Source organism: Aspergillus karnatakaensis (assembly GCF_047715665.1).
Source record: "Aspergillus karnatakaensis strain CBS 102800 unplaced genomic scaffold BJY04scaffold_46, whole genome shotgun sequence".
In the NCBI taxonomy this organism is placed as follows: Eukaryota; Fungi; Ascomycota; class Eurotiomycetes; order Eurotiales; family Aspergillaceae; genus Aspergillus; species Aspergillus karnatakaensis.
Genome location: NW_027395758.1, coordinates 181,560 through 197,066, shown reverse-complemented (window position 1 = coordinate 197,066; position 15,507 = coordinate 181,560). Strand labels below are relative to the sequence as shown.

The 15,507-nt window shown below is 50.2% G+C and overlaps 7 protein-coding genes across 7 annotated transcripts; 4 read left to right on the top strand and 3 right to left on the bottom strand.

Annotated features, from left to right (window-relative positions):
- The first annotated feature begins 64 nt into the window (after positions 1–64).
- Positions 65–4,103, top strand: cym1 (pitrilysin family metalloprotease cym1). The gene is made up of 2 exons (XM_073712306.1): positions 65–663; positions 719–4,103. Exons 1-2 carry the CDS (start codon positions 296–298, stop codon positions 3,498–3,500), a joined length of 3,150 nt encoding a protein of 1,049 aa, XP_073568253.1. The 5' UTR covers positions 65–295; the 3' UTR covers positions 3,501–4,103.
- Position 4,104: 1 nt separating this feature from the next.
- BJY04DRAFT_196016 (uncharacterized protein) lies at positions 4,105–6,012 on the bottom strand. Its single transcript, XM_073712305.1, has 2 exons — positions 4,662–6,012; positions 4,105–4,609 (listed from the first exon to the last, which is right to left on the bottom strand). The coding sequence occupies exons 1-2, from the start codon at positions 5,742–5,744 to the stop codon at positions 4,292–4,294; spliced, it is 1,401 nt and encodes a 466-aa protein (XP_073568252.1). The 5' UTR covers positions 5,745–6,012; the 3' UTR covers positions 4,105–4,291.
- A 57-nt stretch (positions 6,013–6,069) lies between these two features.
- Positions 6,070–7,213, top strand: BJY04DRAFT_209301 (protein N-lysine methyltransferase family protein; the record flags this gene model as incomplete). The annotated part of the gene is made up of 2 exons (XM_073714099.1): positions 6,070–6,557; positions 6,619–7,213. The coding sequence occupies 2 exons, from the start codon at positions 6,070–6,072 to the stop codon at positions 7,211–7,213; spliced, it is 1,083 nt and encodes a 360-aa protein (XP_073568251.1).
- Positions 7,214–9,265: 2,052 nt separating this feature from the next.
- Positions 9,266–11,137, top strand: BJY04DRAFT_112925 (type III PLP-dependent enzyme). Its single transcript, XM_073708181.1, has 2 exons — positions 9,266–9,922; positions 9,970–11,137. The coding sequence occupies exons 1-2, from the start codon at positions 9,619–9,621 to the stop codon at positions 11,004–11,006; spliced, it is 1,341 nt and encodes a 446-aa protein (XP_073568250.1). The 5' UTR covers positions 9,266–9,618; the 3' UTR covers positions 11,007–11,137.
- BJY04DRAFT_112916 (GTP-binding protein) lies at positions 11,138–12,628 on the bottom strand. The gene has a single exon (XM_073708180.1). It carries the CDS (start codon positions 12,403–12,405, stop codon positions 11,269–11,271), a length of 1,137 nt encoding a protein of 378 aa, XP_073568249.1. The 5' UTR covers positions 12,406–12,628; the 3' UTR covers positions 11,138–11,268.
- A 1,279-nt stretch (positions 12,629–13,907) lies between these two features.
- Positions 13,908–15,469, bottom strand: BJY04DRAFT_196009 (putative 2-hydroxychromene-2-carboxylate isomerase). Its single transcript, XM_073712304.1, has 5 exons — positions 15,277–15,469; positions 15,105–15,204; positions 14,762–15,045; positions 14,207–14,708; positions 13,908–14,155 (listed from the first exon to the last, which is right to left on the bottom strand). The coding sequence occupies exons 1-4, from the start codon at positions 15,349–15,351 to the stop codon at positions 14,505–14,507; spliced, it is 663 nt and encodes a 220-aa protein (XP_073568247.1). The 5' UTR covers positions 15,352–15,469; the 3' UTR covers positions 13,908–14,155; positions 14,207–14,504.
- On the top strand, positions 14,026–14,337 carry BJY04DRAFT_221156 (uncharacterized protein; the record flags this gene model as incomplete). Its single annotated transcript, XM_073717032.1, has 2 exons — positions 14,026–14,155; positions 14,207–14,337. 2 exons carry the CDS (start codon positions 14,026–14,028, stop codon positions 14,335–14,337), a joined length of 261 nt encoding a protein of 86 aa, XP_073568248.1.
- Positions 15,470–15,507: the final 38 nt, after the last annotated feature.

Here is a 15,507-nt window from a genome sequence, read left to right as displayed (position 1 = left end):
AATCGAGTGTCAAGAGGGGGCCTGCACAGAACCAACACTAACCCGATTCGAATTTCTTCTTCTTGGCGCTTCTCAAGCTGTTTTGTCATCCCAGCCGACAACCAGCCTCGACTCTTCTTCCATCCATCTTTCCTGCCTTTCTTTTGACATTCTTGCTTGTCGCCTTGCCTCTACTCCGGCTCGCCTCATCTTTAACTTTTATCGTTTGGTCCCGGCTGGACCGGTGCCGTCCCCAACCGACCCGACTTGGTAGACCGATCCTTGACCGATCCTCCATTGCTATTTCTCCGACATTATGCTTCGCTCATACATGCAGCTAGGCAGGCCCCGAGCCCCTCAACTACCATGTGGACGCTCGCTAAGGTCGGCTACGCCAGTGCCTCGGTGGACACAGTCTCGATCGCTCGCTTCAATGTCGAGTTTGGAGAGCTTGCCGGAAGTCGGGGAACAGCTGCACGGCTTTACTGTCCAGGAGAAGAAGCATGTTCCAGAATTACACCTGACGGCCGTTCGGTTAAGGCACGATAAGACACACGCGGATTATCTCCATGTGGCAAGAGAAGACAAGAACAATGTTTTCGGAATTGGTTTCAAGACAAATCCTCCAAACGCGACAGGCGTGCCACATATTCTAGAGCACACTACGCTATGCGGTAGCGAAAAGTAGGACACAGCATCCGGTGGGTATCCAGATTGTTGTGCTGACAGGAATGTGCAGATACCCCGTTCGCGATCCGTTCTTCAAGATGCTGCCGCGCTCCCTTTCAAACTTCATGAACGCATTCACCTCGTCTGATCACACTACCTATCCGTTCGCCACAACAAATCAACAGGACTTTCAGAACCTTCTGTCAGTTTACTTAGATGCCACTCTACATCCCCTGCTCAAAGAGGAAGACTTCAGACAGGAGGGGTGGCGCTTAGGGCCAGAGGATCCTCGTGCAATTGAGACTAAGCAGGATGGTCTAAAGCCGGAAGACATCTTGTTTAAGGGAGTTGTGTATAACGAAATGAAGGGTCAGATGTCCGATGCCAACTATCTTTATTGGATCAGGTTTCAGGAGAGCATTTTCCCTGCAATCAACAACTCTGGAGGAGACCCGGAACACATCACGGATCTGACGCACCAGCAGTTGGTCGATTTTTCGAAGCGAAACTATAACCCCAGCAATGCCAAAATCCTGACTTACGGGGACATGCCCTTGGACAGTCATCTGAAGCAAGTCGGGAGTGTTCTGGACGGATTTGTCAAAGGCAATGCCGATACCGATGTCAAATACCCTATCGAACTCAAGGGCCCCTCAAATGTTAGAATGCCAGGACCAATCGATACTTTCGCCAGCGAAGACAAGCAATTCAAAACCTCCACTTCATGGTATATGGGTGACACCACGGATATTATCGAGACCTTTTCAGCCGGGATATTATCGTCTTTGCTCTTAGACGGCTATGGGTCTCCGATGTACAAGGCTCTGATTGAGAGTGGACTTGGTTCTTCATTTACCCCTAACACCGGACTTGATACATCGGGCAGAATCCCTGTCTTCTCGATTGGTGTTACTGGGGTCAGTGAGGATCAGGCCTCTAAGGTAAAGGAGGAGATCCAGCGCGTCTTCAAAGAGACTCTCTCCAAGGGCTTCAACGATGAGAAGGTGCAAGGGTTCCTTCACCAGCTAGAACTTGCGCTTCGCCATAAAACTGCCAACTTCGGCCTTGGTGTCATCCAGAAGACTCTTGCTTCCTGGTTCAACGGCTCCGATCCCCTGAAAGAGCTTGCTTGGAACGAGGTCATCAACGGGTTCAAGAGCAGGTACGAACAAGGTAGCTATCTTGAGTCAATCTTGCAGAAGTATCTCCTCAATGACAACTGCCTGACTTTTACGATGGTCGGTACACCTTCTTTCAACAAAGAACTGGATGAGAAGGAAGCGGTGCGCAAGGAGAAAAAACTTGAGCAACTGATTGAGCAACACGGTTCTGTCGAAAAGGCTGTGTCCGAGCTTGGCAAGGCCGAGCTAGAACTGCTTGAGGTTCAAGAGCGCGCTCAACATGCTGATTTGAGCTGCTTGCCTTCCCTGCGAGTTGAGGATATTTCACGTCAAAAGGAGCGCAAGCCAGTTCGCGAATCGAAGGTTGAGGGCACAGAGGTCGTTTGGCGCGAGGCGCCTACCAATGGCTTGACTTATTTCCAGGCTGTGAACGTTTTTACTGATCTCCCCGACGACCTACGACTCCTTTTGCCCCTTTTTAACGACTGCATCATGCGACTTGGAACTTCAAGCAAGTCCATGGAGCAGTGGGAAGACTTGATTAAACTCAAAACTGGCGGAGTTTCAACCACCTCTTTTCATGCCTCATCACCCAAGGAACTGTTCAAGTTCAATGAAGGCCTTCAATTTTCAGGTACCGCATTGGACAAGAACATTCCGGATATGTTAGAAATCCTGACGACACTCGTCACGGAGACCGACTTTACTGGCCTATCAGCTCCAGCGATGATCCAAGAGCTGCTGCGTCTAACCACTAACGGTGCATTGGATGCTGTGGCAGGAACGGGTCATCGATACGCTTTGAATGCCGCTGCTGCCAGTCTCTCTCGTAGTTTCTGGGTTCAGGAACAAACCTCGGGCTTGGCACAGCTCCAAGCCACAGCCAACCTTCTGCGCGATGCCGAGACTTCTCCTGAACGTCTCGCGGAGCTCATCCAGAAACTCCGCCTCATTCAGTCCTTCGCGATCTCCAGAACATCTGGCCTTCGTGTCCGACTTGTCTGCGAACCGGGTAGTTCAAGCCAGAATGAGTCTGTTTTGCAAAAGTGGATCGCTGGTCTGCCCAAGACTCCCACCCTGTCAGCTCAGCCTCAGGCCTTTGGATCCAACTCGCTTATCAATAAAGCGTTCTATGATATGCCGTACAAGGTCTACTACTCCGGTCTTGCTCTGCCTACCGTGCCCTTCACACACTCCTCAAGCGCAACATTAAGCGTCCTTTCTCAACTTCTCACCCACAACTACCTTCACCCCGAGATAAGAGAAAAGGGGGGAGCCTATGGCGCTGGTGCCAGCAACGGACCCGTCAAGGGCCTCTTCGCTTTTACCAGCTACCGAGACCCGAATCCTGTAAACACACTCAAGGTCTTTGAGAACAGCGGTGTCTTTGCCAGAGACCGTGCTTGGTCTGACCGTGAGATTAACGAGGCCAAGCTCGGCATTTTCCAGGGTCTTGACGCCCCGGTGAGTGTTGACGAAGAGGGCACCAGGTATTTCATGAGTGGAATTACCCATGAAATGGACCAGCGTTGGAGAGAACAGGTCTTGGACGTTACCGCCAAGGACGTCAATGAGGTTGCTCAAACTTTCCTTGTTGAGGGTACTCGCCGATCCGTCTGTCTTCTCGGTGAAAAGAAGGATTGGGCCGAGCCTGAAGGCTGGGAGGTTCGCAAACTCTCCATGAATCCTGATGCTGCTGCTGTGCCCGAGGATGCTGCCGCGTCGGCTTAAATCCCTATACCACGGTGATTACATGACGAACCCCCTTTCACCCACTTTCAAAAAGAACTCTCAGGGTCTGCTTGAGCTCGTTCGCTTACCCGTCATATATGCCCTTATATACCACCATGTACTTTTACTAATGCTTTCACGAAAATCTTGTAAAATAGACCTCTGCATCTACCAACCATGTACACTACCTCCCACCTCTTCTTCATTTCGCGATACCATACTTTCATACATATTCCTTTTATTATCATTCCCTTCTCATTACTCCTCTCCAATACGCGCGAAAAGAAGAACACCCGGCCCATCTCTCACTATCCTTCCTCCATGGTCGAAAGATGGCGTCACCCGTCCAGTTGGACAAGCGCAAGATTGATCCCGGAACGTGAGCCCTCGAGGTACACTTCCCACCTCCGTTTTTCAGACCCGCTTTGATCTTTTCCTTTGTGGAAGGACTTTTCTTTCAGCCTACGCAGGGCGGACTAAGAACGTGAGGATATTATATCGAAACCAAGAGTGTATATTACTCTGAAACTGAGGGCTATGGCGATATGAGTAATTCAGGGCTATGGGAAACGTCTAGATCAATATAGGTATAATAATATGTTAAGTGGGATTCCTCAAATGAGGCTCGATGGGTATAAAATTTCCAGATCATAAATCATTACCGTCACCATGTCGTACTATACAAATAGGTAGGTATAAGGTAGGTGGCAAATGGTATCACAGAAACAAAAGTGTGCTTTCAAAGGGCACCCTGGAATGGCCCGCAGTCCAGCGCTTTTAGATGGAAATGTCTATTCTCGGCTCTCGGGGTTTGTCCTGGTTAGGTTTGGAGGCGGAGTGCCATCTTCTACAGGCAGTGGATCAACAACATTCAGTGGTACGTGTGAGTCCTCAATGGGGTCGATGTGGGTGGGCTCGTCAGGTAGAGGTGGGAATGGCTCGGTTCTTGAGTCGGTGTCGGATAGGTGGGTGGCTGAGTCTTGTCGGTTAAGTACATGAGCATTAAAAGTAAAGTTTTGTTCGGCTACTGGTTCAATTGGGGTATTGATGGAGGTAGTTTGAGGAGCGACGTCTGAAGAAATGGTTGGTGAGTGCGACAGAGACGCAGTCTACACTATGTTAGCAGAGCAACCTACCTGGAAGGTGGCGCACAGTACATACCTTGACGCTATCCATACCAATGCCCCGATTCATGGCCAATTTTCGGGCAGCAAGTCGTTTCCGAATAATCTCAGACTCTTCGTCCCGCGCTGCTTGCTCATCTTCTCTTTTCAGGTCTTCAATTGAGACTGAGGCCGGGTCTTCCGAAACATCTATATAGGAGCTCGGAGGCGAGCGCACCCGACTGGCTCGCGTCTTCTTTTTCTTGTTCTTTGAGCTTCTCGAGGACGTCGTGGGTGCTGTACTGAAATTGCCCGATCTCATGCTTGCGGGCTTATCGCCTCCTTGATCGTCCGACTCGGCACCAGTGCCTCGGCGCGTCAATGCCATGGCGAACTCATCATCTAATGGTACCGCGTCCTCCTCCTCGTCACTCATAATGAGGTCTCCTCGTGAACTGAGCGAATTGGCTGTTTCGCGGGACGACTGTGTTGAGCTTCGGTACCTCCCATTGCCGCTGCTTCCGGCGCCAACGCCGCCACCATTTTCGTCGCCCGATTCAATCAGTGGATTCTCTTCGTGAACATGTCGTAGGCCCGTTGGGTGCTCCTGAAGGTCAGCAGCCGAGGGTCTATACTTCAGTCCCCGTGCACCAAGCCTCCACGGGAATCGCTCAAGAAAACCTAGAAATGACGAGCTAGGAATAACAGTTGGATCATTGCGATCATCCGGTATCAGTAGGCCACTTTTCCTTCTACTCGTCCGACGAGCACCATAGCTCATTTTCCGCTGTCTGCGAGGTTGCTCGGAACTTCCCCGCGCTAACCCGCTCCCCGCTAATAGACGGTCTAGTTCGTCTGTACCCCATCCTAGAATTGTATCGTCCACATCATCGTTGTCCCAATCATCGTAGAAGTCGAAGTCTGCATAGTGTCGCCGTCTACGTCGGAGGCGATCTTCGCGGGTGGGAAGACACGGCGCAGAACATGAGGAAAGGCAGTTACCGACTGCGGAGAAACAAGGGAGGATGTAGTTATGAGAGAGTGTGTAGATCCCTTCTTGCGCGGTTTCGTTTGCGGACTCGAAGTTGTGGGAGAGCTGGTTGATTGTCTGCCTCACTCGCGGATCTCTCGGTCGCATCATAGCGAAGGTGGTTGGGAGGGAAGGCTGGTCTCAAGACGGTGAGATACGACGTCTATTTCTGCAACTTCATCCGGAGGGCCCCATGAAAAGAGCGCAGGCAGTGCCAAGCCAGGTCAACGAGGTGGACAGAGTGAACAGAGCGACAAAAAGATTGAATAGGCCTTTCGATGGTTGGATGGGGAGACAACAATGAGGCAGCCTGAGGAACGAACAACCGTTGAGGCAGCGATGTCATTAACTCCGGCTGACTCAGCGCATAGCCACGAGCCCAACCAACAGGGATCTTCCATCTTCTTTACATTCCTCGCTTATATGCCCCCTCAGCATGGTCTTTTACATTCGTTTTCTCAAGACACCCAGGCTGCAAAAGCAGAAGACCGGCTCGGTAGTTTCTTCTGCGCTGATCTGCATCACAACAGATCTAGGCGACGCTTTCCTCTCACAGGACGCGGATTTGCTTGTAACACTTCACCTTGCTCATGAAAAGAAAGCAATATGTCAGGGACGGCTGCAGTGGCACGCAGGGAAGCGTGAACTCCCCATTTCATTGGGCCCGCTACAGGCCAATATCTCAAGACAAGCCATGATTATGGAAGTTACTGCGTCCAATCGGCGATCACCAAATGCAGTATCGGCAGACTCGTTGCTGGACCAGCAAAATATCCCACTGGTAATCTCCGGCTGGAGTGCGATGTTCGGCGGTCCGCAGATGCTCGTCGCAGACAAGCTCGTTGAGAGACGGTTTACCGTGAACCAGTCTGTGGAACTCAGCATTTGGGAGGAAACCGGGAACAGCATTGCACGGCATATATGGTGAGACTCTATGCTCCCAGAATCTATGGCATCTATCTCTAAACGTCTCTCTACTTACCAGGGATGCAGCAGTTGCCTCTGTGATGTACCTTCAGGGTACAATTACCGGAGATCAGGGTTCGGACTCGGTTTTGCAGAAACTTCTACAAACCGAGCGCTGTGAGCCTTTAAATGTTATTGAGCTAGGCTCTGGGTGTGGCATTGTCGGGATTGCCTTAGCAGAGCTACTCCCCCAGTGCTCTGTCCTGCTCACGGATCTTCCCGAGGTCGAGGAGATTGTTACCAAAAACATCAACTCTGCACAGCCAGCGCATGCCTCTGAGATCAAATATCGATCACTTGGGTGGGAAGAGGAGCTCCCGAGTGACCTTTTTGACGGCCCATCAATCGACTTAGTACTTGTCTCGGACTGCACTTACAATGCCGACAGTTTGCCGGCTCTTGTATCAGTATTAAGTCGACTTGTGCAGTTATCTCCACACGCTGTCGTCCTCGTGGCACTGAAAAGGCGACACGAAAGTGAGAGCGTGTTTTTTGATTTGATGCAGTCCGTTGGGCTACACGACCTGCACGTGCATCGCATGGAACTTCCCTCACAGCATGAGCAGTCTGACGAAATCGAGCTTCATTCATATGGAATACAACAAACGTCATGAACCGATGATTCAACCGTGCTTCAAGTGTCGTGAACATGGGGACATCTTCCTTGATTGTATCCCGACTACAATAGAGCTAGTCGAGGCATGCACCAGTCTGCTCCGCAATGTGCGACAAGGGGGATTATCCTCACGGCTGAACTAACTCAATTAAGCCGCGGAGCTCCATTAATTTGACGAGCGATCATCTATACCCTAGGCGCTCATACCCTAGGCACAGGCTAGGGCAAATGCTAGTACCTCCGCGAATGATTGAAAGTAGCGTTGGTCCTCGGGTTCTATCGGCCGAATTTCGCTCAACTCACAATTCCCTGGTAGGCTCGCAGCGGTGGGCGCAAAGGGTGATGTTCACTTCAACCATGGGCCCGCTTGCAGAGCTCCAGTGCAGGTGGCATTCAAGTTGCAGGTGTGAAGTGCGTCATACGGTCACTGATGGTCAGAGTGAGCAATGTGTTTCCTGGGGCATCTTTGATACGTAGGGCTGAACATCGGTGGCTTGCAGGGCGTCCAGGGAGGGAACATTGGAACAATCTGGCGCAGGCAGTGGGCACATGACAAATATCACTAAGTTTGTGAATGGACAACTTGATAGGATGCTGGACGCATCTGGGGGCCTGATGGCCACCATACCTTAACTAGCCTTTGGGTGGTTTGAGGTACCCCGAAAAAGCCCACCGCTTTGAAATTTGCATTGACAAAAGCCTTCTGACTGTGTCCAGGTTGAACTGGTGCTTAAATATATCAAATAGCGACACTGTGTATGAGTTTTCCCAACCGATAGCCAATCACCCGTTAAATGTAACGCTTATTCCATGTGGTCGACAAAACAGGTATGACTGGTATGCCGAATTTCTGGTATGGTAAAGCTCTGGAGGTCCACGTCTTAGAGACGTATGCTATATGTGAACAGCATGGCAATTCTCAAATTTTGGTCAGCCTTACGAGTGGAGCGGTAGCTTCGTGGATGGCGAACCTTACTTGGACTACTACAAGAACGAGACAGGAGCATCCATCATAAATCAGCATAATTGGAAGGAGAAGATGCGCTAATACTGTGTTGTGTTGCCACTTTGGACCATCCCTTATGAAGATATATATAGACCGTGGTAGCTCAGCATGGTCACGTGTCACCGTGTTGCTTGCTAGGAGGTACAAATGATATATTGACACTGGACAGGCATTTAAGATCTAGTCTAGATCTAGAAGCCCCGTGGACGTGCAATACTCGGTGAGGTGAAGACCTCTGAAGTCTGGAGATCCTGTTTGCCATATAAGAGGGCGTGATATAGTTCGGGCAGCGCTGTGATGCAAGATCAATATGAGTCACGGAGCTAATGCAGGAGGCTTCAATGACAGTCCAATACCAAAGAAAATCATACTCTGACGAAGTTTCAACTGTGGCTGAGCTGCATTTATTATGATGGCGTTGAGACGAGGACAAAACAGGACCAAACTATGACATACCCTGACTGAGCTGTCCTGCAAGTGTAAGATACTGTAAGTTACAGCTTCTGCAGTGGCGACCTCGAGTGTGGTTTTGTCACACGAGAACCAAACGGGATCGGCCAGCGCACCGACGGCAGCTCCCTCTCCTCCATCTCCATCTCCCATCTGCTTTTTCTTCCTTTTTCCCTCTTGCTTGCTTTCTCTTTTATCTCGCAGAAAGGTACGTTTGATCCCCCAAGCTATCCCCGTCATAACCCTGCCCTTCTATATCCACTCCATTCCCTGTTCCTTAGCCCCTCCTTCCGGATTCTGCCTGACGCGTGTGCCCTCTGCCCTAAGTCTCGCCAGGGCCAGGCCGCCGTTAAAAATCTGCACCCACCACTGACGGAGGTCCTTGCTCCTACCACCTCCCCCCAATTCTGGGACACTTAAATCTCTCATACTTTCCTCAAGCTGACCGCCGGTTCTGTCAATCAGGTCGCGAAGATTAAATACCGCGGGAGTCCACTGATTCCTCTTTTTTGAGACCTCTCCCCGACTTCGTCATCTACCTACCCCTCATTCAGCCAGCCTTTGGGATCCTCCAGTTCCAAAGGCCCTCCAGACACCACGGCTCACACAGCCGGCTTTCTCCTCCCCCGTCACATTGTATCCCCTCGCCGTCTTCGAGACACTCTTAACAACATCCCACCTCCTGCTACTGCTCCCACGAGTCACCCCGATCGGCGCGCCATTTCTTCAGAACCTGACGCCCACTGAAAATATTCCCTCACCCTTTGAGCTGCCGCATAGGACTTCTCTAACGGTTCTTCCTCTCCAGGAGGAAGGGTCTAGGAGGCTTGGTCCAGTCAACTACGGTTGCGAAACTTTTCGCCCTCCCTAGCACGCAGTCGCGTATAAATCTCTCGTCTTTTTCCACTTTTTCTTGTCTAGTCATAATCGGTGCTTCGTCGCAGCACATGGTTATGGCACCGACTGCGTGTGTACCTGCTGAAGTGTGCATCACTAAACCATTCGATAAACCCGACTTTTATTTCAATAATAGTCACCAATTCAGCAATCATGGAGAGGGCGATCTGTCGCAATCTCGGTTGGCTGCCAAGGACCTTGTCTTGAATGTCCTCAACAAGCGCGCAGCGGAAGTTGACACCGACCGATGTGCCCCTGGAGAAGAAGATGCCTTTTATGTGGCAGACATGGGTGAGGTTTACCGCCAGCACCTACGCTGGAAGATGAACCTAAGCCGTGTGCGCCCGTTTTTCGGTACGCCCCTTTTCCCGAATAGTCCCGATCGAGGCTAACCTGAACAGCGGTCAAGTGCAACCCCGATCCTGAGGTCCTCCGCCTCATGGCCAAACTTGGAAACGGCTTTGACTGCGCGTCCAAGGCTGAGATTGACATGGCCCTGCAGACCGGCATCGACCCCAGTCGCATCATCTACGCGCAACCATGCAAGACCAAATCGTACCTGCGCCACGCCGCCAGCGTAGGCGTCAAGCAGATGACCTTTGATAACGCCGACGAGCTGTACAAGATCAAGGCCTGCTTTCCTGATGCGGAGCTCTATCTTCGTATCTTGACTGATGATTCTACCAGTCTGTGCCGTCTTAGCATGAAGTTTGGCGCCTCATTGGATGTGGCTCAACAGCTTCTCGAGCTAGCTCATCAGCTGGAACTCAAGGTCGTCGGTGTGAGCTTCCACGTCGGCTCCGGCGCGGAGGATCCTAAGGCGTTCCTTAAGGCTGTCCAAGACGCGCGCCTCGTTTTTGACCAGGCCGCTGAAATTGGTCATGAGCTTCACACTCTTGATGTTGGCGGTGGCTTCACTCAGGAGACTTTTGAGAAGTTCGCTGGCGTCCTAAGCGAAGCGCTCGACACATACTTCCCGCCGCACATTCGCATCATTGCCGAACCGGGCCGCTACTACGTCTGCACCGCGTTCACACTGGCGGCCAACGTCATTGCTCGTCGCGACGTCCAGGATCCGGAAGAGCCGTCCAGAGACGCTTACATGATTTATCTCAACGATGGAGTGTATGGAAACTTTTCCAACATCATCTTCGACCATCAGCACCCCGAGGCTCGCATCCTCACGTGTGCAAATGCCCGGAATGCGACCCCGGAGCACGTTGCATATTCGATCTGGGGACCCACTTGCGACGGAATTGACGTCATAAGCCAGCGAAGCCTGCTTCCCGGTTTGTTGGACGTCGGCGACTGGCTCTATTTTGAGGACATGGGCGCCTACACCAAATGCAGTGCGACCCGCTTCAACGGCTTCTCCGACAACCACGAGGTCATCTATATCTCCAGCGAGCCGGGCGCTTCTGCTCTTCTTGAATATTAGCTAGTTAGATTTTGTCACGATTTCATCTTGTTTGCTCTTATTTTGCTTGTCTGTCTCAGTCTTTACCGTCATACCAGACATGAGATCCTGTCTATTGATTAGAGTAGACTCAATATTGATATGTTGGTTGCTCGACTAATAAAAGTTTTTTGTTGTTGTTTGTGTCTATTCACCGGATGTTTATTTCGTCTACTATTATCTGTATCTTTCAGATCTATCTCTAGGTATGTCGAAGCCAGCTCCGACAGCAAAGGTTTTGAAGCTATACAAGCCGCTCTACACTCAGATCCGCCCCAACACCTACACTTTGCACCAACCCACCAGCCTCCAGCCTCTTCTTCCACTTCGCAGACTCATACCGCGCAAGAATCAGGGTGATCCGTGCAACAACCGCCGGATCGGCACCCTCCGCCACAACCTCTGAAGGCGTGCTCGTCCAGCGCCCAAACGCCCAATTAAGGATAAAATGTGCTGACTCGGTAGCAGTGTCCAATGACGGCCGCACAGAGAGATCATCAGATGATGATGCGGGTGGTGTTTGTGTTGAGCAACGCAAGATCCCCTTGATCCTGTAGACTTCCTCCTTGGAAGCTGTAGATAAAAGGGTCTCGAGGGCGGCGACATCAATTGTTCCTTCCCCCTCGCCATCTGTTTGCTTAAGGGATACAGAGAGCACTTCCACCTCGGACTGATGGCCGTGCTCCTGCCCGTGCCCGTGCCCATTCTCGCCATGCTGATGATCGTGTTTCTTACCCTCCCCATCACCCAATAAATCATCACCTCCCTTCGCAACCAACGCCCCATCAACACCCAGCAGCACCCCCTTCTCCACCCTCCCCTTCTCACTCTTAACCCAGGCCGTCTCAACCCCCAGATCACCCACGCGATCCAGAACCTCATCGAACCGCCGTTCCGAAGCCCCCTCCCACTTATTGAACACAATCAAATCCGTATATTTCGCCTGCAGTTTCGCCGTGTAACTCGTATCCTCATACCCAGCCCAATTCTCCACGTCAATGACGCTCACCACGCCGTCAAGTGTGTAACGTCCTGGATTCTCGCGCGAGAGTCGATTAACTTCCATGGCAAGTGTTGCGGGGAAGGCGCTCCCGGATGTCTCGATTATGATCCTATCTGGTTGCACGCCTTCTCTTAGTTCTTCGAGGGCCTCGGAGAGTTGTCCGACGAGATTGCAGCATATGCAACCGTTGAGGAGTTCGCGGACACCGGAGATTGAAGAGGTTGACGCTAGTTGGGAGTCAATTGCGAGATCGCCGAATTCGTTTTTCAGGAGGGCGAGTTTGTAATCTTTTGGCAGTTGCGGGAGGAGGTTGAGGATTAGGGTTGTTTTGCCGGAGCCCAGGAAGCCGGTCAGAATTGTTATTGGGATGGGGGCCATAATGATCTCTATTTGGTAACGAATGGGTGGAGATAGATCTAAATAAATGAATATAGTGTGGAGGAGAGAAAGATGTGATGCGATGGAAAAAAGAAGCGGGGAGATGGAGGGAGGTGTCAGATGACGCTAGTCCTCTTTCGGAACATGCCCTACACCGGTGCTATTTGTGTACTTCGGAGTGGGCATGTTTCTCGCATTACATGGTAGAAATGTATAGATGTAGTATATACTATTTAAGTACAGGGCTGACCTGGAAGTTATCTACCTGGCTCAAGGCCAACTCTGCAGCTGAAGCATCTTCTCCGCCGCCGGCGACGGGCTCAACCCCTCTTCTTCTCTACTCGAGAATCTCATTGAATATCTCCTGTAGCTCGATGGCTCGAAATGTATCATTGCTATAGTGAGGACTTTTCTATACCACACCCGTGAAATTGTTTAGTGGCATCCCGATCTTTGCTCCGTGAGGGCCCCTATTGCCGTTGCCTTGCTTCTGCTGACCGGAGGATAAGGGTTGAATTGAAATTACTCTGCACGGCCGGCGGCGAGATCTCATTTACCTAGAGACTGATTTTGGTAAGGTATGCACGCTCAGCGATATAACAAAGACGTTCAATTCTGTTTTAGTAGCACAGTATCCGGGCGCCTAAGCGGCTGTGATGATGAAGAGATTGCTTCCGGCACTACGAGTTACTAGTTTCTGCTCACTCATGATAAATGCAGTCTTGAGATAAGGCATGTTAGATGACAAAGACCTACTAGATGAAACTCGCAGACTCCGTCTTCGCCTTGCCTTGAAAGAACGGGCTAAACGCAAACACCAGCGCAGCAATAATCAACAAATTCATCTGCATCTTGTAGTCAAATATCTCCAGGCTCTACTGCGCAGTAGTTCCAATATTATAGAGTGTCTAATCCCCAGCGTTGAGAAACTCATAATTTATATCTGGATTCGCTTCTATGACTGCCTTGGCTAATGATGAGGTTTTGTGTGTAGAAAAAGAACATCGTATTTCTTTTAATTAAATGTGTGTACTCTGCTCGTTTGCTACTCTTCATGACGGACAACAATAAATTATCTTGCGAATTATATACTTCTCTCGACTATCGCTGCTATCGCTGTCCGAAGATCGTCCCTATAACTACGAGGTAGACCATCCCATATCGAATACAACTGGGTAGACCGACAGATTAGAGGACCCATAAACGTCCGCAGTTTGCTTCATCTAATATTTGCTTTACTTCTGAAGTCAAGAAGTGAGTCTTAGTGATTTCCCCTGCAACAACTCATTTATATCGGAACGGATGTCGAGGATTCAATGGATGTATACCATAAACGCTAACCCCAACCGAGATTAGTGGGTAGCGGATAAAGTCCGCCCCCTTCCGACTGCCATAGTCTAAGCCTAAAACAGTTTAGCTCCTGTCAACTTGTCCGTAAGGCTGGCAGACAGGTATAAAGTGACGTCAGTGGGTCTCCCCTGCATTCAAGGCGTAAGGCAGAACAATTATTGCCCGGTTATAGTTGCTATACGTCCTGGATCCTTAGATGCAATCTGGAGTTGGGTCTGAGTTTGAGCACTGCCACGAAGATCGTTGATCACATCCCATTGTATTATCAGCATGTCCGGAAACCCTACCGAGCAAGTCAAAGATACTCTCTACGCCGTTGCGAATACGTCTACTGAATGGGCGCGGGAAAACGTTGTCGAACCAGTTCGGGCTTACGTTAATGGGGAAAAAAGCTCTAATGGTAGGTACTTCTTAGTGTACTTGCTACGAGATAAGTACTAACGTGGGATAGACAAACCAACATCTAACATCTCCCCGGAGGAAAGCGAGCAAATCGACAACCTGGAGAAAGAAAAAGTCGAGCAATTCCTGCAAGCGAAGAATGAGAGCATCACAAAAGTGAGACGGAAACGAAATGAATAGGAGGAACATAAAAGTTGACTTGGATTGATTAATTGATTTATGTGCACAATGAGTTCATGATACATGATACATGACGTGATGTGATAGTACTTCAGAACAACTTCAGACACGCATTGATAACTGAATGATTATCAAATCTCAGGATAGGTCCAGCTATATAGCCATACCTATAGAACTGCCCTAAGCCCACGATCAAGTGAGCTATCCAGTCCTAGGAAATCAACTACTTGACCGAGATGGTCAATCCCCCAGAACCCTTCCTTCTCTCCTTTAGAATTCGTGCATTCGAACCAAGGAAGACCGAATGCTCCTGCGTCGAAAGCTTGCTGTGTATTCGCGCTCAAGCGCCCCTTGACTTCTGGCCCGTTTGCCTGGCAGAGTTAGCCTAATATCCGTAGCATGTTGTGAAGAGGGGATGGAATACCGCATCGAGAACTGCCTTCGTCTCTGTCTCCCCCAGAACATTTGCGAGTATAGGTATAAATGCTTCGGGTGTCGTCGCCTTGCCGTTTCCTTTGACCCAGAACTCGCGCCAAACAGCCTCTGTAGCAGGAAGTAATTTATCTGGCGACCTCTGAGAAATCGCCGTGAGGGCTCGCTGAATCGCTAGTGTGAGCGGTGGAAAGCCCTCTGGTGTTGTCTCTGACATGGGAACGGAGAAGTAACGAGCCCAGCGGAGACGCTCAATGTTGATCCATTTGTCCTTGTCTTTTCGCTCGTTAGCTTTTTATTTCCTCGGATAATTGATTTACTGGATAGAGGCTTACTCTTGATTTTAATGGGCGGGGTGTTGCCACAGGCGTTCATAAGCCCGCCGAGGAAAATGGGGATATAGGTGACTTCGCATTGGCTGAAGGTGGGCGAATTCTATGCCGTGATGTTGTTAGCGAGTTCTCTATGGCGCCATAGTTACTTATAGATTAATGATGAAAAGCTTACCTTTAGAATGTGGAACGCTATATAAGCAAAGGGGCTAACAATGTCGTAGTAAAGGGTGATCTTGGGCGCGGCCATCGTGAGCTTATCTGAGCCAACCAGTAATTAATCTTCTCCCAGTGAAACTGAAGATAAGTAACAACTTTCAGACGGTGTTTATTTATACATATCAGTCGAAGAATGTTGGGAAAAGGGCGTCCCCGCTGCAGATCAAGGATGAATCAGCGGTTCCTC

What these genes read in the sequence shown, in the direction of transcription:
- cym1 (XM_073712306.1), top strand. Translation starts at nt 296, where the DNA reads ATGCTTCGCTCATACATGCAGCTAGGCAGGCCCCGAGCCCCTCAACTA. An exon ending in ACGCTATGCGGTAGCGAAAA is followed by an intron (nt 664 to 718) that starts GTAGGACACAGC and finishes AGGAATGTGCAG; the next exon opens with ATACCCCGTTCGCGATCCGT.
- BJY04DRAFT_196016 (XM_073712305.1), bottom strand. Translation starts at nt 5,744, where the DNA reads ATGATGCGACCGAGAGATCCGCGAGTGAGGCAGACAATCAACCAGCTC. An exon ending in TTGGTATGGATAGCGTCAAG is followed by an intron (nt 4,610 to 4,661) that starts GTATGTACTGTG and finishes AACATAGTGTAG; the next exon opens with ACTGCGTCTCTGTCGCACTC.
- BJY04DRAFT_112925 (XM_073708181.1), top strand. Translation starts at nt 9,619, where the DNA reads ATGGTTATGGCACCGACTGCGTGTGTACCTGCTGAAGTGTGCATCACT. An exon ending in CCGTGTGCGCCCGTTTTTCG is followed by an intron (nt 9,923 to 9,969) that starts GTACGCCCCTTT and finishes TAACCTGAACAG; the next exon opens with CGGTCAAGTGCAACCCCGAT.
- BJY04DRAFT_112916 (XM_073708180.1), bottom strand. Translation starts at nt 12,405, where the DNA reads ATGGCCCCCATCCCAATAACAATTCTGACCGGCTTCCTGGGCTCCGGC.
- BJY04DRAFT_196009 (XM_073712304.1), bottom strand. Translation starts at nt 15,351, where the DNA reads ATGGCCGCGCCCAAGATCACCCTTTACTACGACATTGTTAGCCCCTTT. An exon ending in TAGCGTTCCACATTCTAAAG is followed by an intron (nt 15,205 to 15,276) that starts GTAAGCTTTTCA and finishes ATCACGGCATAG; the next exon opens with AATTCGCCCACCTTCAGCCA. An exon ending in CGAAGGCAGTTCTCGATGCG is followed by an intron (nt 14,709 to 14,761) that starts GTATTCCATCCC and finishes TAACTCTGCCAG; the next exon opens with GCAAACGGGCCAGAAGTCAA.